Genomic DNA, 26,746 nt, shown 5'->3' with positions numbered 1-26,746 from the left:
GATCTGATGGCCCAGAGCTGCAGCAGAAAGTATGTGTGCAGAACTCCAGACATACAGAGGAACATAGGGTGAGGCAAGCTGTAGCTGGAGATTCAGAATAGACATGGTAGGGAAGAGATATGGACCAAAACAGTGCGTACTTCTAAAGAGATAATCACTCATTGGGTCTCCAAACTAGAAGACTGGGGTTAAATATAGAGAAGATAGCACATGCTCAGTGAGAGGCCCAAGATACAAACTGTCAGACAGAATCTCATGATAGAGCTTACATAGGCCTGTGAGCAATGCTCCTTTGGTGACGTTGGTACAAAGAGGAGAACCCCACAAGCACCATGCGGGTGCCTTCATTGGTGGCTCCAGCATTTCATTTTCCTCTGGCAATTTGACTCCACACTGTTCCTAGCACCATAATGATTTCAACTCTTTCTCCTAAGGGATTTTGGGGCAACTGTCGAATGCTAAGTACAAGGCTTCATGAGTGTTCCCATAACACACACCCATGTTGCAACCTATCTTGCAGTCTATTTCTTGATGTGATTTCAAGCACATGTACATAAGGACACAGGAGAAACTTTTGACTGCATATTCAAACTGGTATTATTTCTCAAGAATTTTTAATGGCTAATATTGATGAATAAGGATAATTTGACTTAAGATGAGATATTTTTGGGCAGGATTTGGAGGGAAACATTCATTAAAATGCATAGGAATTAATAAGGTTTTCATAATCAAGCCTTGAGGAAAATTTGGCCTTGGAAGCAGGAGGTACTCAGGGGCTATGCCCTGGGAAGGTATCCTGGAAAGGGCACCTCAGCTTATGCACTATACAGGGAGATTATTAGCAGAGAGGCAAAGTCTGTTCACCATGACATCAGCTGACCCTTCTTGAACATTCTATTGTGTCCTAGAGAGTTCTTGGCATCCTCTGTGATGTCACCAGTGTTGTAGTAACCACCAGTGCCCTACTTTTTCTCAGTCCCTGCTTGCAGATACATTGTAAGACATGTATTCCCGTCTTCGCAAGCATTTTGGGAGAGTGAACGCCGATTTTGGACAGAATGGAGTGAGGGAATCTCGCCTTTCATCAAAAACAAATGATGGACATAGAAAGCTGGCCTGGGGAATGCGGAGTAAGTCCTGTGAATTGTATGCTGAGCTTTCTTTCAGAGGGAGAATGGACTTAGCCTGACCTGTCTAGCAATAGGCCACAACAACTGGAGTATCAGCAAAGGATTCCATGAAGATCACAATCCCTGAAAGTCAAGGATTTGAGAACATTAGTTTGCCCATCCCCAAAGGGAGGATATGGTAAGGCCAATGCTATTACTCTGTGAACTTCTGGCCTTCATTTTTAAAGTGCATATGTTAAGTTACATTGATATAATAACACCATCAGGAGACATTGAGTGTCCATCTTTATTGAATTTAGACAGAGTATAAATCTAATTCACTTTCATTGCTTCTTAAATAAAGTAGATCTCTGACTTTAGTATCAGGGAGAGAATTATGCTTCTGGCAATGACCTTATGTTCTTAGAACTCCTTTGACTTTTTCTAATTTTCAGGGATAGGACATCCTTAGCATTATACATTAGAGTTTGTGTGTTACGAACATCTTTTTACAGTTCCAAAACGATGTGGAGCAAGTACACCAAGATTCAGCCTGTAACCAATTGGTACTTCTGTGGCATTTGGTGTTTCAGACAGGGGAATTGATAAGTCTGTTGATGGTGACTTCCCCCTCAAAGCTTTTTAACTCCAAATGGGGTGGCCTAGAGTATCAGTGCAGGACATCTGAGTATCTCCAATCACTCAAAACTTTTGGAGGTTGAATTTATCATCTGACTTCTGAAAGTACAGGGGTTAGGGTCCTGAAAGAAAGTTGTACCCTGTTAAGTTGATAACAATCCTGTAGAAACCATCTCTGTGGTACTTGAGTATGGTTGGCAGGCATAGGGAACACCCGGCATCTGACATCTCTTGGTCTCTATAGAGGGCTGGGAGAGTTGACTTCCACTGAGGAGGTCTCTTAGGCAACAACAAACTCGTTGTGGTGACACTGTGTTCTACACATGCTCTTCTCCTGTTAGGGCATCGCCATGGTCTATGTACACTCCCCTAGTCTCTCCATGAATGTTCACTTGTGTTCTCCTACCTACAGAGGATGGGAGACTGACATCATCCCCTGGCCCTGTGGTAATCAACAAGGAGGCCAACACGGAGAACACAGAAGAGCAGAGACTGATTAGACAGCTGCAGTCAGCTACTGAGGAGAGAAATGAGCTAAGAGATCTCCTGACTTACGTGACAGAGAGATACAGGAACAACAGGTATGCATTGCTCCAAACTGCCTTGTGTCACACATGGACCTGCAATGTCACCTCCATCGTATTCTATTAAGGTGTTGGGTCTAGAAAGCTGTGCCTCCCAAAATACTCGTCCTAAACCTCATTTCTGATATAGAGGAGATCAGAACCTGACCCTTGGTCAGGAGTGAGATGGGAAATGGTCTCATCTGCTGCCTCCAGCCGAAAATCTGAACTTGTGGCCTTAGTGAGGATTCAGGGATAACGTTCCTGGAGCATGAGTTCCCAGTGTGCATTTGGAAAGCCCTTGACAGGTGGTAGCTTTGCAAGGTTCTAGGTGCTGAGAGTTTGGGTGTGTGCTAGGAAGGTGACTGAGTGCTGGACTCTTGTTGCAGTAGCCTGAGGTGACAGATCCCAAATTGTTCATCTCAATGTTTGACTAGATGGCCAGAGACACAGGCCTGCTCCTTCTTTCTTGTTTACCTCTGAGCCAATAATGTGGCATGCATTTCTACTGATTCTGATTGTTTCTCTGTTTCCATATTTGGCTCTCTTTCTCATTCTGTTACTGTTTACTTTTCTTTTCCTGTGCCTGTGTCCCACTTTCTGTATCTCTGTTTGTACACACTTACATGCATATGCACAATTTTTATATGTTTATATTCCCCCCACATACACTTGGAATCTAGGGGTCTATGTTTTCGCCTGAGTATTTACCTGTATAAAACTTTCATGCTGATGTGAGTGCTTTGTTTTGGGAGTCCCTCTTTCAACTGCACACTTCTTTGCAAATGTGCTCACATTTGTCTGTATATTTGTGCCTTTGGGCAGATTATAATTTTGTGGCGATTTCTGGTCTCAACTCCATAATTGTGTGAAATGTCTGTCTCTACAATATTAATTATTCACAAAGTAGAATTCCTGTTGTCAAAACAGGAAAATTGAAATCACAGTTTTCTAGGTCTTGGAGGCAGTAGAGCTTTGGCCTAGGCCCTTGTTAGCATAACTAGCTTGATTGCAGATCCAGCCCTTCTGATTGAAGAAAGGGAACTTGGGAACCCTTTATCTGGATTCCTAGCTTATGGTGTCTTAGGCCCAGAATACCAAGTTTCTGAAGCTGAAGAAGATGCCAATATGTACAATTCAGAAATTGTGCTTCCAAGGCTGGGGTACTAGAAGATCCACCCTGAGTTCATATATTCCTAAAAGAGGATGTTCACTGGGTTTTACTCTCCTAGGATCTGCCGCTACGTCAGGTCAAATCCATTTTATGAAAAATTGAAGATAAAGGAGAGGGAGGTCATGTCATTACTGCACAACTTAGAGATGAGGAACATCGAGCATTGTGAGAAATTTCAGGAGCTCCAGAAGGAGATTAACTTCTATCGGTGAGCACTGGTCAGAAAGGCCATTAACTGTGCTTTGCCCACACCTGCCTTCCTTTGTTCGGATTGGAGGTCTGCAGTTCTGACTCCATGTCTTGTGCTCCTTAAACATCACTGTGCCCTGGGCCTTTTGGACTCAGTTTTTAGGTCCACAGGAGACTGTTACTCATACCCAGAGTGTCTAGGCATCTTCAGAAGGCTCTAGGTAGACCAGTACTGATTCAGCTCACCAAATGGCTAATAGGCTGAACTGGGCCTCTGGGGTCACACCAGGTTCAACAAAACTCAATGTGTGGACCAACAGGATAACATGACCTTCCCTTAATTCTACTGACCTCCTTTGAGGGTATTTGCCCACTATTAATTGATGTTGCCCCCATGCATTTTACTTCCATTGATAGATGTATATCCCCTGTTTTTTTGGAGAGACATAGACTCTTCTTGGTACTTGGGTCACAGAAACAATTTATTCTTCCCTGAATTGGCTGCTTGATGTTTGTGCAGCAGCCTTATGTGTATCAAGATGTATTGTATGAAGTTTTCTTTGGTATCTGGGTCCAGGGCAAGTTTGTGGGACTTCGTAGTAGAAATGGGAGAAAGAAGCTGCAGGATCTAACTATGCAGAGTGTGTTTCCAGCAACCTGCCCAGCCAGATCCATATGGACAAGATATGTGTGCAGAAGAAGTTGTTCCCATTCAAGAAGGCGAGCAAAGCAGAACATCTGGATTGTGCACCACTGCTACAGAAATATTTGGTTGACTTGCACAAGAACGATAAGGATGAACAGGAGAAGAAGAGCAACCTCCAGACCCAGCCACATCTGGTAGGGACAAGCAGCTGTGTCAGCTTAACATCATCTCATTCCATTTGCTAATTTCATACTTGTTTGCTTTCCCCTACCAGCTTACTAATTTACACTCCCAACAGTACAACCACATCATGCAATGGAATTGTTCATTGCTCTGTCTATGCTCAACTATTCTGGGAAGTCCAGCACTTTTCAGAAACTGAATGATTAACAAGTATGCTTTGCTGCTCTTTTTGAAGCTGCAGTCTAGAAATGGTGACAGACAATTGATATCATAATATTTCCTGTCCCAGTGATAGAATGGATGCTATGTAGTGCTTTGAACAAGTTTTGGTCCTGTGATCAATGACATTTTTTGGTCATGTGACCTCCAAGTTGGGAAGCACCTTTCAGGGATAATTACCGAGTGCAAATGGCAAATTAATCCTTGTCATTGTCTTTAATCTTGGTGACACATGGCCTTCACATTTCTTCCTGTAACCCAATGAGGTCTCTTCCCATTGCGCTGTTCATGGTGTGCACTGGTTTAACTCTGAGTCCCAGATGGGCAGCACACATTACTGTCAGGGTTGCTGTAGACTTTGCCATGACCACAGACACACCAGCAACGTTATCAGTTAACACATCAATGGTGACCTCCAATAGAGCTGAGGTGGTACAAGGCAGAAACCTGACAGCTGGCATGCAGGTCTCCAACAAATCAGTGTCTGAATAACTGCCTTCCTCTCCCTGGTCTCAGAAAGTGCAAGAGAGCAGGAATGGGACACACAGCAGGAAGGGAGCATCCTGAAGAATCTGTTGCTTTCTCAGGAGTCCCCTGCTGACTACCATCCTGAATAGTAACAACATTTTTTGGATGAATATTATCCCTCACAGTTAATTTATTAATTGCTAAGAAACCCTAAATTTATCTTTCACTAAGCGAGCCTGACTGATTGAGGTCTTACTCCCTTTCTTTTTAGGATAACACCATTTGAGAGAAGACTTGGGAACTGCAATGCCATTTGCCTGCTAGAGGAGAAACAGCAATATAACTGTGCTTCAAAATGTTCACTAAGAATACGCTGTTTAGAAATATTTTTGTTATGATTTTAAATGAAGTTTTCTTTTTGTTATTTCATAGTTATATGTTCTTGTTAATATTTTTCACGTTTGAAAATACTTTTAAATATTTATATTAATATTCATGTTAATCCTTTTTTGTTTTAAATTGCATTCCTTATGAATAAAATTTGATTTGTAAGTCTTGACTCTGAAACCATCTTTCTTATTCAAGTGTTCTGTCCCCTCCTGTGCTCTTAAAACTGACGGCTAGAGATGGATTCTGCATGGTCCAGAGTTTCTGGCCTAAACAGTGAATTCAAAGTCACCAAGGGGTACTAAGTGTGATAGCGTATATTGGCTGGATAATGTGTTCTTTTCTTGGATGCACATTTTATGATGTGATCACTGCCATTCTTTATCCATGCGGTCATGTGTTCTGCTAATCTTAGTATATAATAGTCTACAACACACATTCATCATTGATCCTGTGTACCACATATTGACTAATATACACTCATAGTTGTAGAGCTGCAGAAAAATTGACAATGATTCCAAAGAAATATAGAAGTAATCATAATGGAGAACCATGTGCTTCATGCTTTCTTGCAGTACACGATCAATATACCCACACAGATAATGACCTTCAAAATCATCTTGGGAAATAGGTTTTGATAAATGCTGTTGTCCTACACCATACATATGCTGTGTTTTTATTGTTGCGGATTAGGCGTAGAATGATCATTTATGTCAATGGGTCTTTTTCTCTACTGTATGTCTGTGCCTTGTCCTGGGTGAATTTCCTTCATAGTCCAAAAGAAGGAATCACATTCCCTGTTGTAGATGATTGTTAGGAACCACGTGCTTCTTCTGAGAGAGCAGTAGGTACTCTAACTTGTGAGGCATCACCACAGCTCCTGCAGGTGGGTTTTGTCTTTCTAGGGCATGTGCTCTCTTAGGTGGACAAGATCACCTCCAATTAAACAGAGAGATCTCAGGAAATGTGTATTCACATTTACCTTACTGAGCTGTGCAGGCTCAATGTGTTAGGCTACCAGGAATCCATACAGGGCACTCTGTCATTCTGGATTCAGGATGTTATTCCAGCATCACTTAGTTTCCATATTAGAGCAGATCCTTCACCTAGTATCAGTGATGACCATATCTACTATGCACATTTATAAATACAGAATGGGGACTATCTTCCTGTAGGCCAGCTGCACATAATGAATTCTTTTGATAGATAGCAAGGACATTATCGTAATCTAAGCAGTTTAAGGAGGAACCTAAGAGCAAAAATAGTGAATGTAGCCTACAGCTGTGAGCACATATTTCTTTTGGATAGCCAGCCTGTGCAAACCCAGAACCTAGTTGGGCCAGTAAAAGCTGCCTTTTTTTCCATGACAAATCTAGGTCCCTGTTGTAACAAGTATTTTTTCCAGGTGACTGATTTCCAATTTATGGAATTGAACTGATTTACTCAGAGTCTGAGTTACTCAAAACGTAAAAATACAGAAGTAATAATCCAGAATGTCCACAAACAGTTGCTATCACACCAGGGCTTTAAAGCTCAGCAGTTACAGAAGCAATGTAGTGTTTGTTTATTCTCAAACATAGGTCCTCTAGTCATTCATTATGAGCTAACCATGCCACAGAAAGAGTCATCTGTATCAAAACAGAAGCTAGTGGTAACTAGACATCCACCACACTATAACATTGTTACTGTATTTGAGGTCCTCAGTTACTATGTAAGGACCTGGGTCTTGCTACACATACTCATAATTTATAAGACTTCAAGACAATATGGGCTTTGTCCTGTTAATGCTACCATTGGCATACAATACCTTGGATAAATTCAACTGACTTCTGTAACAGGAAACAAAATTTCATGTCATCCCTTTCTGAACAAACTGTCCTTAGTGTAAAGTGTAATCTCAGGGGCCTTCCATTCTCTCTGTGATTCCCAAACATTTCAAGTCTTCAGACATTTCTGTCATTGTCCAGTACATGTCTTGAGATGTCCACATTGTCAGCTAGGTGTCTTCATCAGCTTGGCCTGTAATTTTCTAGAACATTAATAGTGTTCCAGCCTTAGGATTCAGTGTTACAGTACTTGCCAACCTGCTGAAAACCCTACTTTCCACCCTAGTCCTGTGTGCTATGGCAAAAGAAAATAACGAAACCCAATAGCACTTGAAGGTTAACCTCCAACAAAAGGAGAGGCTGCATATGACATTTTAAGTAACTCTAAGCCACCATTTCCCCACACCTTCCTCCATTTATTCAATTACTAGTATATTTTCATTAATGCTCACCTTATTTTGGTGTACAAAGAATATGCACCATGTCAGTAAAGTGTGTGTGTGTGTGTATGTGTGTGTGTGTGTGTGTATGTGTGTGTGTGTGTGTGTGTGTGTGTGTTCATGTCTAGGTTTGTGCCTGTTCTTATATGAACTCACTATAAAATTTTATAAAATGACTTAAAAGACCCTAGTGAAAACTGTCGAGGTGCATGCAGACTTGCGTTACTACTCTCCCATGGTACCTTGCAGGAAACACTGAAACTATGGCCTACTTTAATATAGCCTGAATCCGGGCTCTGCATGGTACTCAGTAACATTTTGACATCGGCACCACTATAGAGAGCAGCAAAAGCTTCATTTAAGACATGCTGTTGGTACCAAGGTGAGGCAAAGCCTCCCCCCATAGAGAAACTGGTAGGATGTGATGGCAGCAAATAAACAGGCTTTTCCCTGTCCTGTCTGTCTTTCCATGCACAGAGGTCTCTCCTGCAGGAAATACTTTCACATGCTTCTTTAAAAGCACATGTTCCTCACATCTAGATCAGCTGTGAAAATAGACTTTTCCAAGTAAGTCTGAGTGCTCCCACTCCCAGCTCAGAGCTGCACCACCATAGGGTCCTCCAGCCACAATGAAGGGTAGGTCCCATGGAGGAGTTAGAGCAAAGTGCCCCTTCTGAAAAGTGACATAGAAAAGAAGGTTAAGAAATTATAGTCAACACCCAAGTGCTTCTTGTGGAGAAAGGAACCAGATCTCCCGGTTAAACAGTGTAGGCTCCCACATGACCCAGTTCTTTGCCTGGGGAAGATTTTCTGGACCTTAGTTGCCCTGTCAGAATGGGGATACATTCTTGATCCATGTTCACTCCCACAACAAAACTCCTTCCCAAGAAGTCCTTGAGTTGACCAAGGTCCTTCTAGGACCAACTGACAAGAGAGAACAGAGTGAATCCAAGGGAAGAGAAGAGGCCAGAATGATTATAACCTGCAGAAATCCCCCAAATCAGCCACCTAACAACTCTAGGGTTTGTGCATATTGTGGATTTCAGAATCTTAAGGTCAGATTTTTCTGATAACACCTGCTAGGTGAAGCTGAAGTCTACTGTAGGTGGGATTATCCCAGGCAGGGAGGTGATCTGGGTCTTCAGGCCTGGCCAGCTTCTTCATTCTCCTGAAAGTAATTGTTGGTCAGCTCTAAATCTGAAGTGGGAGTTGGTTTTTCTCAACTCAAACACATGACATTTAAATTCTCATACACTATGTGAGAGACACACAGTTACCCACGGGGGATTTGAACTTACTTCTATACAAGCGACGGTGGTCCGAAAGAGGGAAACCATTCCTGTCTTTAGCATTCTGCCTTTATCAGAGACTACAAGGACTAGCTTCCTGGACAGACATGTCCAAGCAGACAGACATTGTAAGGGGGAAAATTGAGGTAAGAAATGTGCTGGGGACAGTGATTTCCGATTGTGCCTTTAGCAAGAAAACTCTGTTGTCATTAAGGCAAGCAGCCTTGAGCTTGCGGACACTTGTCACTACTTCTCGGAGTCTCTGCCATTATGACTACTCCAGGTCCTCCTTATATAAAGGCTTTCTTTTAAAAAAAATTATATAAAGCAATGTTTCTCAGCCTGTGAGGCACAACCTCTCACATTGACAGCATATCAGATACGTTGCATATAAGATACTTTGCATATTATGACTTATAAGAACAGCAATATCAAGTATGAAGTAGCAATGAAAATTTTATGGTTGGGGTCACCACAGCATGAAGAGCTGTATTAAAGAGTTGCAGCTGTATTAAAGAGCTGTATCCATATAAGATACCTTGCATATTATGACTTATAAGAACAGCAATATCAAGTATGAAGTAGCAATGAAAATGTTATGGTTGGGGTCACCACAGCATGAAGAGCTGTATTAAAGAGTTGCAGCACTAGGAGTGTTGAGACCCACTGCCATAGAAGCTGACACATGGGAACAGACTCCTCACATGAGTAGAGGCACATGGCAAGGGATACTGTGTCCCACCCTAGGACCCAGAGGCAGAATCTATCCCAGGAGTCTGTGTGCTCATCTTGTCTTCAGTTCTCCCAGGTTCAAGAATAGCATTGATCATCTCAGGAGAGTCAGCTTGCACAGCCCACATCAGGCCCAATGGTTCCCTTCACAGAGAAGGATGTGGGTCTAACTGACAGCCAGTGAGACTGAGGGATCTGGTGATCATTGGTTCTGAGCTGTGATGTCTTCACCTGTAAAATGGAGGCCTTTCTGCTGAATTGGGTTGTTGTGGAGATGGACAAAGCATACAAACTGATCAGGGCCTCCCTGGCATGGTTGATTGTAGATTTTCTCTGGTGATGCATTGAAAAGTAGAATCTCCAGCCACATGGGGTTAGATGCCGGGCACCTTACAGGTGGTGTAAACATACTGTGACTGTAATGCTACCTCGAATTTAAACCAAAGGCTCCTGTTTTGAATTTAAAAAGACGAATCAAGTATAAACTGCCAATGTGAAATAGTCATGATCAGAATGAAGCTAATTCCTGTGAAGTCATTTAATTTTTCTTTTTCTGCATCTATATTGAAGGCATCTAGAGTAGCACTAAATGAGATCCTAAAGCCTTCTATTAAAGTGCTACCCATCCATTCCTCTCTCCTTGAGGACCTCTCAGGTGACTAAAGGAAACCTGATTTCTTGTCAGATTGTTCCCAGCTGGTGTGATCTCTCTGTCCATGGACCTTGCCAAAAGCTGCAGAGCCAATGTGTTGTTTTACAACACAAAATTCCAGACATTAATTTTACCAATGAAGTTCCTGGACTCAGATGCTGACGTCAAGTAAAGCTCCCAAGTGTCCTTCGTATTCACTGACCTCCCAGACGAAGGGCATTCTTGGTCCCTCTGAACACTTTCTTAAATATCCTTCAAATCAAAGACTTTCCATTGCCTTAGTTATCTTCATTTGCTTTCAAGTCCTGCCTTGATCTGCTCTGGACCTAAGTGCACTTTTTACCTTTGCAATAAAGGTGTGTGGTAGGTGAGCCATACAGTAATAAAGTCCATGTTTACAGCAAACAAACGGCTCTTGTATAAATGTCTGTGCCCTGGCAATGCTATAACACAAAATAGTTTTTCATTAAATAATACATTCTTTGAGATCACAGTCTGATATTTTGTAACATAACTTACAAATGTTCTCTCTATTATATAAATCAAGTTCCCTCATGTGTATTCTGGTCTTTCTCTGTCATGTCTGATTGCATCATCGTAGGAATCCCAGGGAACATAAATCCTGGGCTTTAGAAACTGTTGTATTTGGCCAACCAGGAAAGAAACCCATCTAGGAGACTACTGATACTTGACACTCAAGTTCACCTCCCTATTTTCATATACTTTATGGCAAGAGGTCACCATTCCTGACCATGTCTCATTGTCCAACAGGATAATAAATTGAAGAGTTGGGGTCAAGGAGATCACCCAAGAAAGCACAAAAATCCATCTCAGATAAACATTTACAATATATTGAATCCAAAATATCCATGAATTTCAGGACACAACTTAAGTCTAAACCTAAGGATAACAGATATAGAAGAGAATTGAAAAGGCCAAAAAAAAAAAAAAAAAGAAAAAAAAACCAACAATCCTACAAAACATCAAATTAATTGTAGGAGAAAAATTCCTTCCTTCACAAAAAAATTAAAACATTAAGTGCACAGATCCAAGAAAGAACATTAAAATGGGGTAAGGTATAAATATCCAGTACCAAATGAATTCAGACCTATTTGAATTACACCACATTTCTCAACAGAGACTCTAATAGCCAGAAAATCTTAGGCAGATGTATTGCAGACCCAAGCTCCTATACACTGTGTAATTCCCAATCACCATAAATGGAGAAACCAAGATATTACATGACAAAATCAAATTTAAACAATATTTTTCTCCAAGAAAGCACAAAAGAGGGTGATAGGAGGTAAAATCCAAGACAATGAATTAAATTTTACCCAAGAAAAGCCAAGAAATTAATCATCTGACAAAAATTTCAAGAAAGGACACAATAATAATTTCGACTATAACCAGAAAAAGAAGAGAAAGCAGCAATCATTGGTCTTTAATATCTAACCAGACCCTCTGTGACCAATTCCCCATCTCCTAGGAATCTAACTGCAAGCCAACGTGTATACAAGTATGGGTCTATGGTCCTAGGTACTGTGTATAAGAGGATTGATTTTTTTGTATCAATGTGGTTGTAGGACCTTGACTCTGGTAGACCTGTTGCCCCACCAAATGGAGATCCTAGAGGTGTGAGGTGGGTATGAATATGTGTGAGTTGGGGAGCACTGTTATATAGGGAAAGCTGAGCAGAAATGTAATGATAGGCTTCATTAGGGGATTTTAGAAAGAGGAACAATATTGGAAATGTAAATAAATAAAATAAACAATTAATAAGAGATAGCCAAAAATCAAATAAAAAGTAAAAAGGTAAAGGAAAAATTAAACCAACCAAAAAAAAAAAAAAAGAAAGAAAGAAAGAAAGAAAAAAAAGAAAACCCTGTAGAGGATTGACCTAATTCTGCTTGTATTTTAATGTTGATTGGTAGAATGTAAGACTGGTTAAACCCCCCAAAAAAGTGATTCTGCTCCCAGTTAATTGTGATTATAAAGAAGAACAGCAGAGAGATTGTGGAGGTGAGTTTTTGAGGGCTTTGGTAGAGAGGATCACTAGGAGGGAAGAAGGAAGAAGTTGCTGGCAAAGAAGAAAAGACTAATGGATGCGATGGTGAGGAAGGAGGAAGCAGGACAGCAGCCATGGTTTAAGGCAGAGGATAGCCTGATCCTGAGGGCTGTCCAGGTGGAACAAAGAGCTGCCAAGATGCTGCATAGTAAGTAAGAGTTCAGAGTCATTGTTTGGAAATGAGACCTATTTCCACGCAGGACAGGCAGCTGCCCAGCTAATGTGCTGATTAAGGGATATTATAAATAATAAAAAACTATGTATAACCAGTAAGCCAGCTCTATAGAGGATCCTAATAGGAATACTTTATTTGCAGGGAAGGATAAAATACCAGAGGACACAGGAAATAAATTTACACCACTAGGACAGTCAATCAAAAGTAGCCTAAAAAATCTCATAAATTAACCAAATGTTATGTTATCAGATAGCTATGAAACTACAGATTCGTTCTAATAGTGTTTGTGATTTCTTTTGCTTCTGCATTCTGACCACTTAACAGCTCATATGCAAATAAACAAAACAGGAAGAGCAGAAGTAAGTGACATCATCAGGCAAAAGGAACTAACAAACTACAGTGTACTATACATATATTTTCTATCAGCCTGTGGACATTTCTCCAAAATTGACCAGAGAGTAGGAAAAAAAGCAAGCCTCAGAAAATATAAGATCGTTGAAATAATGTTGTGTGTTCTATCTGAGCCCAAAGGAATCAAACTGGTATCACACAATTAAAAGTACAGAAAATACAGACACTCATGGAAAGTAAGTAACATAAACAATATACTACTGAAAGGGTAAGGGGAGAAATAAATAAGGAAAAATGAAAAATTCCTAGAAATGAGTGACATTGAAAACACAACCACCATCCACAGATCTATATGATACAACAAAAGTTTATGAATTATGTTTCAATCAGCAAAGCCAGAGGAGTGAACCCATCTAATCTCTTTCTCTTCTGTCAGAAGGAGAGAATGTGGAGTGTGGCTATTGCGATTATGCCTTGAATTGGCTCGCTATCCTTCCCAACTTCACTTTGCAATGATAACATATGTGATTTGGCATTACACATTGGATGTGTGTAATTGGCCATTTGATTTCATAGGGTGAATAATTAAGGGACTGCCTGCAGTTTTATGAAGCTGTTTGGATAAACTGTGTAGACGGTAAAGACTATAGGGCTTTTGCAAAGCGAGCTAAGTGCATTTTTCATTATGATATGTTTAAGATCCTATGGACAATTGGGAGTAGAATGTGGTCTTTTGAATGATAATGGTCTCCATAAACTCACATGTATGAATGTTTGTTGCTAGTTAGAGGAAATGTTCGGGAAGAAGTAGAAGATATAGTTTTGTTTTGTTTTGTTTTGTTTTGTTTTGTTTTGTTTTTTGTAGGATTGTTCTGGGATTGGCCTTTGAGGTTTCCAAATTCAATACCATTTACACTTAAGTCTCATTTCCTAGTGTCCAACTAGCACATAAGATGTAAGATCTCAGCTAGTTCTCTAGAAACACGGTGACCTACCTGCTGCCATGTACCCCTGCATACTGATCACAGACTCATGATCCTTGAAACAATAAGCCCCAATAAACTCTTTCTTCGAAAAGTTCCCTTGCTCATGGTGTCTCTTCGCAGCCTATAAAACAAACAAAGATTGGAAGGAACACATAAGTGAAAAATTTCTCAATAAAATCCTGGCAAATAAAATTCAGACATATACCAAACATATCAGGTACCATGATCAAGCTGGCTTGACTCCAGAGGGGCAAGAATGTCTCAACAAATACAAATGAATAAACAATTCACCACATAAAACCAAGAACGGGAAACACATGATCATTGCACTAGAGGCAGACAATTTCTTTGGCAAAGTCTCACAGTGATATACAAAATAGTCCTGGAGAATCTGGGATATGGAGAAGATACACCTTAACAATATAATGGCAATATACAAGGCCAACAGCATCCTAACTGGAGAATATCTTGATGCATTTCACTAAAATAATAATAAGTCACAGGTGTTCAATCTTTTCATCTAATCCAAGTAGTATATGAAGTCTTCTCCAAAACGGAAAATAGAAAGATGGAAAGGCATGTCCATATGAAGGAAAGCAGTCAGAGTATTCTCATTTGCAGGTGATATGATCTATATGTAAAGAACACTACAGTTCCACTAGAAAACTCCTACAGCTCATGGTCCCATTAACTGAAATCACATTAAAATCAATAAAATTCCTGTATAGCAACAATAAATATCAACAAACATACCAAAAAAAAACCAAAAACATTCAGAATAGCTTTAAAAATCTTGTGATAAATCTAAGAAAGTGAAGACTTGTTACAATGAAAACATTACAAAAAGTAAGAAAAATTGAAGAAACCAGAAAATGAAAAGACCTTTCATTTTCATGCATCACTATGATTAATATTGTTATATCAAATCCTACCAGAATCATTTACTAGTTAACATCCATCCTGTCCTAATTAGGATGCAGGGCTTTATGGGAATGAAAAAAAGATCTCAAAATCCATGAAAGCACAAATGAGCAGGGCAGTCAGACACTGCTAAATAGTAAGACAGTACATCACTGCAGGATGCATCACCTTTAATAATTTCAAGTACATTTTGGGGAATAGTAAAAAAGAAACCCAGCCTGTTGATGTCATGAGAACAGACACAAAGTCTATAGGAATTATATAAAAGACCCAGTTATTGGTGTATGTTCTCATCAGCCTCTGGTTTTTGAAAAGAGGCCAAACTAACAAACAAAACAAAACAAAAAACCCACCACCACCACCACCTCCACACACGAGATGCAGTTTTCAATCTGTTTCTTGCAACCCCTTCTCAGGGCAATCACTCATGAGACATACATTATACAGGGTAATTACATTACAATTCCAAAGAGTAGTAATCTTACATTTATGACTTAGCAATGACATAATTTTGTAATTGGGGGTTGGTTACCACAATGTGAAAAACTGGATTCCTTGAGATGTTTTTGGTCATGGTAGTTTTTTGCAGTAATAGATATGTGACGGATATATAAACTGGAACCAGCACTAGTGGACTTTTTTTTGCGAGGAATCTCTTGTTTTTTGGAGGAGGGTGTAAGACTTTATAGTGGGAAAACTTTTGAAATATATAAGCAGATCATAACAGTCCATTTTAGTTTGCCACATGAGAGACATAAGTATTGTGAGTATTGTGCAAAATAGAGCTTCTCTGAAAGCCTTCAAAGGATTGCAGGAATTCTATTGGTGACTGGCATAGAAGTAATTAACATTATTTTGGCAAACAATCTCTCTCTTTTCTGCCTGTATACTAAGAAGATAAATGAAGCTATATAAAATAGTAATTGACCAATTATTTTGAACAAACATCAAGAGGTAGATAGTGTGTGACCTTCCTCAAATTGTATGAATGTGTGTTTGTATTTTCAATTGTTAATGTAGCAAAGACTTCAGTTTTTCCCTCCACATTCAGGGCCTGAAAGCATAGGAAACTGTAAGATCTCACAGGATTTGGAAAATATCCCAATTATTGCAAGGTCCCCAAAACTTGTTGTCACCCCACACTCATAGGGATACAACTTTAGAGAACATGACACCTTCATTCTCAAAAGAAGGATGGGTGGCTGCTTATTTGTCTTCAGTGGGTTAGAGATGTTTATTGTCATTTAGTGGGTTGGATGCAAGTTTTTACTGGTCATGGAATGTGAGGAAACAGTGAAGGAGAATAGAATCAGGGACATCTTACTTACTTTCTCTTTCTCTCCTCAACCCTTTATCTCTCCTATCTAGGGTTTTGGGAAGCAGGAGAAAGGGGCTAACATGACAAAAAGCATAGATTATTCAATCTTTTTTTATACTAGGAAGCAACACCAAGTGTCAAATATTTTAGGATGACATGGAATTTGAATGATGATAGAATTTCATATTATACTTGAATAAATGATTAAACTCTTGTTTAAGATATAAGTATATGCATCTTATTCACAATACGGTATAAAATTCTAATTGTATAAAATTACTACTGTACACTGCCATGGATAATTAAGGAATGCAAATAGTACTATCCAACTATAAATAATCAGTGTTCTAGAGATGTTAGGTACTTGTTTAGTTAGGTACAGAAATAAGCTTTATTTAGCTTCTTGTATATGTATTCAAATTAAACAGTAAATCCTTTGAAAAAATTCCACATTTGTGCACTGAGATAGACTTTACATAAAAAGACGGTTCTCTAATTCTTTAGAGATCTGAAGAATCTGCCACTTTAGATGTCCTAGTAGTCAAAGGCTTTTCACAGTGGGAGAGACCTCAAGTCCGAGCAGTGTCCTCATGCTATTCTGAAGAAAATGATGGGCACTAAAGAACCCTAACTGGAGTGTCCTTAAATGTGGCAAAGTGGCCATGGGGTGAAACACTACCCACTTACCTCCACTGCTGCCAGAAAGCTGTCCAGACTGTGGAGAAGGGGATCATGGGGAAGTCTATTGTCCCAGGCTTTGGAGAGAAAGTGAGGATAGTCCTTCAAACGACCTACTTCAAAGGATTGTTGTCAGAGCCCCTGGCCCATTCAATTGACACTGGATGCCACAATGACACAAGAATATTTGCTGACTGTCTGTCAAGGTAGCCAACAATTTCTGTCATTTCTTTAGAATTGGAAGCTATTAGCTCTGAATTTCCTGTTTCTTCAGGCAACCTTTCTCCTTCTCAGGTCTCAGATGGAGATGATTAGATAGTTTACTGTTAAATTTTCTTGTCATGAGACACAGAAAAGAAAACGAGTTCACCATCACACAGGAATGTGACAACTAGGAACCTGGACAGGACCAGGGTGGACATGGGAGGTCCAGAATGAGGGGCTCGACAGACAACCCACTGCAGCATCAAAATGCCGCCACAACCCCTCTGGCACCATAAATCCTGAGCCCCTACGGGTTTGACAACAGAGTGTGCATGGCCTGACTGCTGCCCCGGACTTTTCAAAGCTTGTATCACCCCGAGCACTTAGAAGAGCTCAGAGCTTAGAGAGCTTAGAGATGCCCAGAAGCTGCTGCTGTAGTAGGAGGCAGTTTCAGCTGTTGGAGGTGGAGATAGAGGCAGAGGTGGGATGGGAGGAGTTTCCCTGGAAGGACCAGAACAGAATTGTATTCTGAGCTTTCTGTCAGATGGAGTATAGGTTTAGGCTGATATTTCTAACAATGGGCCACAACAACTGGAGCATCTGCAACGGAATTGAATTTCCATGAAGATCACAATTCCTGAGAGTCAAAGATTTCAGAACATTAGTTTTCCCATACCCAAAGGGAGGATATGGTAAGGCTAATGCTATTATTCTGTGAACTTCTGACCTTTACTTTTAAAGGGCATATGTTACATATGTTATGTTACATTGATAAAATAACACCATCAGGAGACATTCAGGCTCCAACATTTCTGAATTTAGACAGGGCATCAATCTACCTCGCTCTCATTGCTTCTTTACATACAGTAGAAATATGACTTTAGCTTGCCCTGTAATTTTGTAGAACATTAATAGTGTTCCAGGCTTAGGATTTCATTCACTGTTACAGTACTTACCAAACATGCTGAAAACCCTAGCTTCCACCCTAGTCCTGCGTGCTATGGAGAAAGAAAATAACGAACCCCAGTTGCACTTGAAGTTTACCCACCAACAAAAGGAGAGCCTGCAAAGGACCTTTTAAGTAACTATAAGCCACAGTCTCTACACAGCTTCCTCCATTTATTCAATTATTAGTATATTTTCATTAATGCTCACCTTAGTTTTGGTGTACAAAGAATATGACCATGTCAGGAAAGTATATGTGTGTGTGTGTGTGTGTGTGTGTGTGTGTTTGTGTGTATGTTCCTGTCTATGTTTGAGCCTGTTCTTCCATGAACTCACTATAAAATTTTATAAAATGACTTAGAAGACTGTAGTGAAAACTGTTCAGGTTCATGCAAACATGCGTTACGACTATCCCATGGTATCTTGCAGATAACACTGATACTGTGGCCTACTTTAATACAGCCTAAGTCCGGGCTCTGCATGGTACTCATTGACATTTTGACGTCGGAACTACGACAGAAATCAGCAAAAGGTTCATTTATTACATGCTGTTTTTACCAAGGTGAGGCAAAGCCTCGCCCCATATTAGAGACTGGTAGGATGTGATGGCAGTACATAAACTTGCTTTTCCCTGTCCTGTGTGTCTTTGCCTGCAGAGGTCTCTCCTGCAGGAAATACTTTCACATGCTTCTTTAAAAGCACCTGTTCCTCACATCTAGATCAGCTGTGAAAAGAGGCTTCTCCAAGTCAGTCTGAGTGTTCCCACTCCCAGCTCAGAGCTGCAACACCATAGGATCCTCCAGCCACAATGAAGGGTAGGTCCCATGGAGGAGTTAGACGAAAGTGCCCCTTCTCAGAAGTGACTTAGAACAGAAGGTTGAGAAATGACAGTCAACACCCAAGTGCTTCTTCCTGGAGAAAGCAACCAGATCTCCCTGTTAAACAGTGTAGTCTATCACAGGAGCCAGTTCTTTGCCTGCAGAAGATTTTTCTGGAGATTAGTGGCCCAGGCAGAATGGGGTTACATTCTTGATCCATGCTCACTCCCACAACAAAAGCTCCTCCCCTAGAAGTCCTTGAGTTGACCCAAGACCTTTTAGAACCAACAGACAAGAGAACAGAGTGCATCCAAGGGAAGAGAAGAGGCCAGAATGATTATAACCTGGAGAGATCCCCCAAATCGGCCACCTAACAACTCTAGGGTTTGTGCATATTGTGCATTTCAGAATCTTAAGGTCCGATTTTTCTGATAACAACTGCTAGGTGAAGCTGAAGTCTACTGTAGGTGGGATTATCCCAGGCAGGGAGGGGATCTGAGTATCCAGGCCTGGCCAGCTTCTTCATTCTCCTGGAAGTAATTGTTGGTCAGCTCTAAATCTGAAGTGGGAGTTGGTTTTTCTCAACTCAAAGAGATATTTCAATTCTCATACACTATGTGAGAGACACACAGTTACCCACGGGGGATTTGCACTTACTTCTATACAAGTGACTGTGGGCCAAAAGAGGGAAACCATTCCTGCCTTTAGCATTCTGTCTTTATCAGAGACTACAGGGACTAGCTTCCTGGATAGACATGTCCAAGCAGACAGACATTGTAAGGGGGAAAATTGAGGTAAGAAATGTCATGGGCCAGTGATTTCAGATTGTACCTTTAGCCAGAAAATCTCTGGTGGCATTAAGGCAAGCAGCCTTGGGCCTGCTAAAACTTGTCACTACTTCACGGTGTCTCTGCCTTTATGACTGCTCCGGGTCCTCCTTATATGAAGGCCTTTCTTTAAAAAAAAATTATATAAAGCAATGTTTCTCAGACTGTGAGGCACAACATCACACACAGATTGCATATCAGATACCTTGCATATTATGACTTATAAGTACTGCAAACTTCATTAGGAAGTAGCAATGAAAAAATTTTATACTTGGGGTCACCACAGCATGAAGAGGTGTATTACAGTGTTGCAGCACTAGGAGTGTTGAGACCCACTGCCATAGAAGCTGACACATGGCAACAGATTCCTCAGATGAGGAGAGGCACATGGCAAGGGATACTGTGTCCCACCCTAGGACCCAGAGGCAGGATCTATCCCAGGAGTCTGTGTGCTCATCTTGTCTTCAGTTCTCCCAGGTTCAAGAAGAGCATTGATCATCTCAGGAGAGTCAGCTTGCACAGCCCACATCAGGCCCAATGCTTCCCTTCACAGAGAAGGATGTGGGTGTAACTGACAGCCAGTGAGACTGAGGGATCTGATGATCATTGGCTCTGAGCTGTGATTTCTTCACCTGTAAAATGGAGGCGTTTCTGCTGAAGTGGGTTGTCGTGGACATGGACAAAGCATACACACTGATCAGGGCCTCCCTAGCATGGTTGATTGTAGATTTTCTCTGGTGATCCAGTTAAAAGTAGAATCTCTAGCCACGGAGTGTTAGATGCTGGGCACCTTAAAGGTGGTGTAAACATACTGTGATTCTAATGCTACCTCGAATTTACACCCTAGGCTCTTGTTTTGAATTTAAAAAGACGAATCAAGTACAAACTGCCAATGTGAAATAATCATGGTCAGAATTGATCTAATTCCTGTGAAGTTATTTAGTTTTTATTTTTCTGCATCTATCTTGAAGGCATCTAGAGTAGCACTATTGAGATCCTAAATCCTTCTATTAAGGTGCTACCCATCCATTCCTCTCTCCTTGAGGACCTCTCAGGTGACTAAAGGAAACCTGATTTCTTTTCAGATTGTTCCCAGCTGGTGTGATCTCTCTGTCCATGGACCTTGCCAAATGCTGCAGAGCCAATGTGCTGTTTCACAACACAAAATTCCAGACATTAATTTTACCAATGACGTTTCCAGACTCAGATGCTGACGTCAAGTAAAGCTCCCAAGTGTCCTTCCTAATTCACTGACCTCCCAGAGAAGGGGATTCTTGTTCCCTCTGAACACTGTCCTAAAAATCCTTCAACTCCATTTCCATTGCCTTAGCTACCATCATTTCCTTTCAAGTCCTGCCTTGAATGCTCTGGACCTAAGTGCACTTTTTACCTTTGCAATAAAGGTGTGTGGTAGGTGAACCATACAGTAATAAAGTCCATGTTTACAGGAAACAAACAGATCTTGCGTAAATGTCCTTGCCCTTGCAATGCTATACCAAACCATAGTTTTTCGTTAAATAATACATTCTTGGAGATCACAGTGTGATCAGATATTCTGTATCCTAACTTAATAAGTTAGAACATTAATAATGTTCTCTCTATTATACAAATCACATTCTCTCATGTGTATTCTGGTCTTTTTCTGTCATGTCTGATTGCATCATCATGGGAATCCCAAGGAACATCAATCCTGGGCTTTTGAAACAGTTGCATCTGTCCAACCAGGATCCAAAACCACCCAGGAGACTACTGATACTTGACACACATAAATTGACCTCACTATTTTCATATTGTTTATGGCAAGAAGTCACCATTCCTGACCATGTCTCATTATCCAACAAGATAATAAATGGAAGAGTTGAGGTCAAGGAGGTCACCCCACAAAGCACAAAAAATCCATCTCAGATAACCATGTACGGTTTGTTGAATCCAAAATATCCATGAATTTCAGGACTCAATGTAAGTCCAAACCTAAGGATAAAAGATATTGAAGAGAATTAAGATTTCCAGTTCATAGGTTCAGTAAATATCTTCAACAAATCATTGCAGAATACTCCCATAAGCTGAAGAAAGAAAAGGCCAAATCATACAACAAGCCTACAGAACGCCAAATTAATTATACCAGAAAAATCCCTCCCTTCACATAAAAATTAAACACTAAATGCACAGATACAAGAAAGTAAATTAAAAGGGGTAAGGTACAAATATCCAGTACCAAATTAATTCAGACCAATTTGAATTACACCAGACTTCTCAAGAGAGACTCTAAAAGCCAGAAAATCTTGGGCCGATGTAATGCAGACCCAAGCTCCTATACACTGAGTAATTCCCAATCGCCATAAATGGAGAAACCAGGATATTACATGACAAAATCAAATTTAAACTATATTTTTCTCTATAATGCACACCAGAGGATAATAGGAAGAAAACTCCAAGACAATGAACTAAATATTATTCAAGAAAATCCAAGAAATTAATCATCTCACAATAATTACAAAAAAGGGAAGTATACAAACATAATTTTACCTATAACCAAAAAAAGAAGAGAAAGCAGCAATCATTGGTTTTAAATATCTAACTAGACCCTCTCTCACCAATCTTCCCTGGTCCTAGGGAGTAAATAACTAGGCAATGTGTATACAAGTATGGATCTATTGTCCTAGGTACTGGGTAGAAGAGGATTGACTTATCTGGTATCAATGTGGTGGTAGCACCTTGACGCTGGTAGGAATGTGGCCCCACCAAATGGAGATCCTAGATGTGTGAGGTGGGAATGGATATGTGTAGTTCGGGGAAGGCTGTTATATAGAAAATGCTGAGAAGAAATATGATGATGGGGCTTGATGAGGGGAGTCTGGAAAGCGGGATAATATTTGAAATGTAAATTAATAAAATAACCAATTAATAAAAGATAGCCAAAATTAAAATAAAAAGTAAAAAGTTAAAAGAAAAATTAAACCAAAACAAAATGAAAGAAAACCCTGTGGTGTATTGATAAAATTCAGCTTGAAGTTTAATGCTAATTTGTAGAATGTAAGACTGTTTAACCCCCAGAAAAGTGACCCTGCTCCCAGTTAATTGTGATTATAAAGAAGCACAGCAGACAGATGGTGGAGGTGAGTTTTTGAGGGCTTTCCTAGAGAGGATCATGAGGGGGGAAGAAGGAAGAAGCTGCCAAAGAAGAAAGGAAGAATGGATGTGCTGGAGAGGAGAGAGGAAGGAGGACAGCAGCCATGGGTTAAGACAGAGGAAAGCCTGGTCCTGAGGACTGTCCAAGTGGAACAAAGAGCAGCCAAGATGCTGCATAGTAAGTAGGAGTTCAGAGTCATTGTTTGGAAATGAGACCTATTTCCATGCAGGACAGGCAGCTGCCCAGCTACTGTGCTGATTAAGGGATATTATAAATAAATTAAAAACTATGTATAACCAGTAAGCCAGCTCTATAGAGGATCCTAATAGGAATACTATAGTTTGCAGGGAAGGATAAAATACCAGAGGTCACAGGAAATAAATTAACACCACTAGGACAGTCAATCAAATGAAATTGATGAAAAAGTCAAAAATTTAAAAAAAATGACAAAATTAATACAGAGGTTTGAATAATATTTACAATTGAATTGAATAAACTCAATTCCCCAGTAAATAGACATATATTAAGCCAGAAACAGGATTACCATTTGTTTATGTAATGGTATAAACAGACTAGTGAAACCGAACTAAGAACCATGTCCCTGTAGTAATTCTATTCAGTTTGTCTATGTAGCTGACAGAATAGATTTCAAACTCATCCAGTCCAGAGGATGTAAGGAAATTCATTTCATACTTTGCAATGACAAAAAGATACTACAATTCTAAATACACACATATTAAACACAAGCTTCTCAAATTTAAAAATATACAGTATCAGATAGATATGAAACGACAGATTAGTTATAATAGTGGTTGTGATTTGTTTAAATTGTCTATTCAGACCACCTAACAGATCACATGCAAATATACAAAACAGGAGGAGCAGAATTAAGGTACATCGTCAGGCAAATGAACCTAACAAACTACATTGAACTATACATATATTTTTCTATCAGCCTGTGGACCTTTCTCCAAAATTGACCACATATAAGGATACAAAACAACCCTCAGGAAATATAATAAAGTTGAAGTAATGTCATGCATTCTATCTGAGCACAAAGGAATCAAAGTGGTATCACACAATTAAAAGTACAGAAAATACACACACTCATGGAAAGTAAGTAACATAAACAATACAACAACTGAAAGGGTCAGGGGAGAAATAAATAAGGAAAATTTAAAATAGGTCTAATCTCTTTGTCTACTCTCAGAAGGAGAGAATTTGGAGTGTGTGCTCTTGGGATTATGCCTTGAATTGGCTCACCACATTCCCAATTTCCCTTGGCAATGATAAGATATATGATTCGGCATTACACATTGGAAGTGTGTGATTTGCCTTTTGATTTCATAGGGGGAAATAATTACGGGACTGCCTGGAGTTTTATGAAGCTCTTTGGATGAACTCTGTAGACTGTGAAAGACTACAAGGATTTTCGAAAGTGTGGGAAATGCATTTTTATTTTGATATGTTTAAGATCCTATGGAAAATTGTGAGTAGGATATGGTGAATTGAATGATAATGGCCCACATAAACTCACATGTATGCATGTTTGGTTTCTTGTTAGAGGAAATGTGTGGGAAGTATTATAAGATATGCATTGGTTGGAGGAGTATTATGAGATTGGGCTTTGAGGTTTCCAAATTCAATACCATTTATACTTAACTCTCACTTTCTCTGTCCCCAACTTGCAGATAAGATGTAAGCTCTCAGCTAGTTCTCTAGAAACATGGTGACCTACCTGCCGTCATGTACCTCAGCATAATAGTCATAACTCAGAATCCTTGAAACTGTAAGGAACAATACACTCTTTCTTCTATAAGTTCCCTTCATCATGGTGTCTCTTCACAGCCTATAAAACAAAGATTGGAAGGAATACTTAAGTGAAAATTTTCTCAATAAAATACAGGCAAATAAAATTCAGACATATACCAAATATATCAGGTACCCTGATCAAGATGGCTTGACTACAGAGGGGCAAGAATATTTCAACAAATACAAATGAATAAACAATACACCACATGAAACCAAGAACAGGAAACACATGATCATTGACTAGAGGCAGACAATTTCTTTGGCAAAATCTCACAGTGATACATGAAATAGTCCTGGAGAATCTGGGATATGGAGAAGATATACATTAACATTATGAAGAAAATATACAAGGCCAACAGCATCCTAACTGGAGAATATCTTAATGCATTTCCCTAAGATCAGTAATAAGTCACAGGTGTTCAATCTTTTCATCTAATCCAAGTAGTATGTGAAGTCTTATCCAAAACAGAAAATAGAAAGATGGAAAGGCCATGTCCATATCAAGGAAAGCAGTCAGAATTTTCTGATTTGCAGGTGATATGATCCATATATAAACAGCACGATGTATCCACTAGAAAACTCCTACAGCTCATAGACCCCCTCACTAAAATCACATTAAATTCAATAAAATTCCTGTATACCAAAAATAAATATCAACAAACATACCAAGAAAAGAGACCCATTCAGAATAGCCTTAAAAATTTTGTAATAAATATAAGGAACTGAAGACTTGCTACAAAGAACACATTAAGAAAAATAAGAAAAAACTGAAGAAAGCAGAAAATGAGGACACCTCATTTTCATGTATCAATATGACTGATATTTTTTATCGAATTCCTACAAGAATCGTCTACAAGTTTAAATCCATCCCGTCCTAATTGTGATGCAGGGCTTCATGGGAATGAAAAAAAGATCTCAACCAATGAAAGCATAAATGAAGGGCAGTCAGACACTGGCAAATAGTAAGACAGTAAAACACTGCAGGACGCATCGTCTTTAATAATTTCAAGTTCATTTTGGGGAATAGTAAAAAAAAACCCAGCCTGTTGATACAATTAGAACAAACACAATGTCTAAAGGAAGATAATAAAGGACGCAGATATTGGTGTATGATCTCATCAGCATCTCTGTTTTGACACAAAGTAACAAACAAAAGAAAACAAAAAACCCACAACCACCACCTCCACACACAAGGTGCAGTTTTCAACCAGTTGGTTGCAACTACTTCCTGGGGCAATCACATAGGAGACATACTTTATACAGGATATTTACATTACCATTCAAGAGAGTAGTAACCTTACATTTATGACTTAACAATGAAATAATTTTGTAGTTGGGGGTTGGCTACCACACCGTGAAACACTGTATTCCTTGACATGCTTTTGGTCATGGTATTTTTTTTTTGAAGTAACAGAAATGTGACTGATATATAAACTGGTACCAGAGGGAGTGGACTTGTTTTTGTGAGGAATCTCTTGTTTTTTGGAAGAGGGTGGAATACTTTGGATTGGGAAAACATTTGAAATATGTAAGCAGATCATAACAGTCCATTTTAGTTTGCTACACGAGAGACATAAGAATTGTGAGTAGTGTGCAAAATAGAGCCTCTCTAATGAGACTTCAAAGGATTGCAGGAACTCTATTCGTGACTGGCTTAGAAGCTATTAACATTATTTTAGCAAACAATCTGTCTCGTTTCTGCCTGTATACTAAGAAGATACCTGAAGCTAAATAAAAAGGTAACTGAACGCTCTCTACTCCCAGACCCCGTGAGAGAGAGAGACCCAACCGCCTGCTCAGGTGGGCACTCCTGAGGCTGCAGAGCAGAAGAGACCACCAACACTGCTCACCACTGCCCACATCCCTGGCCCAAGAGGAAACTGTATAAGGCCTCTGGGCACCCGTGGGGGAGGGCCCAGGAGCAGCAGGACACCTGCCAGAGACACCGCCAGACCCTGAAAGAAACAGACCGGATAAACAGTTCTCTGCACCCAAATCCC

At 39.8% G+C, this 26,746-nt stretch overlaps 2 protein-coding genes across 3 annotated transcripts in view; both read left to right on the top strand.

Moving 5' to 3' along the window:
* Positions 1-26,746, top strand: part of LOC148004078 (disks large homolog 5-like) — a 115,846-nt gene that overhangs the window by 17,785 nt on the left and 71,315 nt on the right. The gene's annotated exons all lie outside the window — the stretch shown is intronic.
* LOC148004082 (uncharacterized) lies at positions 1,004-5,476 on the top strand. Its single transcript, XM_087564300.1, has 5 exons — positions 1,004-1,130; positions 2,161-2,329; positions 3,544-3,693; positions 4,328-4,514; positions 5,462-5,476. Exons 1-5 carry the CDS (start codon positions 1,004-1,006, stop codon positions 5,474-5,476), a joined length of 648 nt encoding a protein of 215 aa, XP_087420426.1.

The sequence above is a fragment of the Rattus norvegicus genome, chromosome 8 (genome assembly GCF_021556685.1).
Source record: "Rattus norvegicus strain SHRSP/BbbUtx chromosome 8, alternate assembly SHRSP_T2T, whole genome shotgun sequence".
Lineage (NCBI taxonomy): Eukaryota > Metazoa > Chordata > Mammalia > Rodentia > Muridae > Rattus > Rattus norvegicus.
The sequence above is the reverse complement of the archived record's forward strand: the minus strand, read 5'-3'. Positions and strand labels throughout refer to the sequence as shown.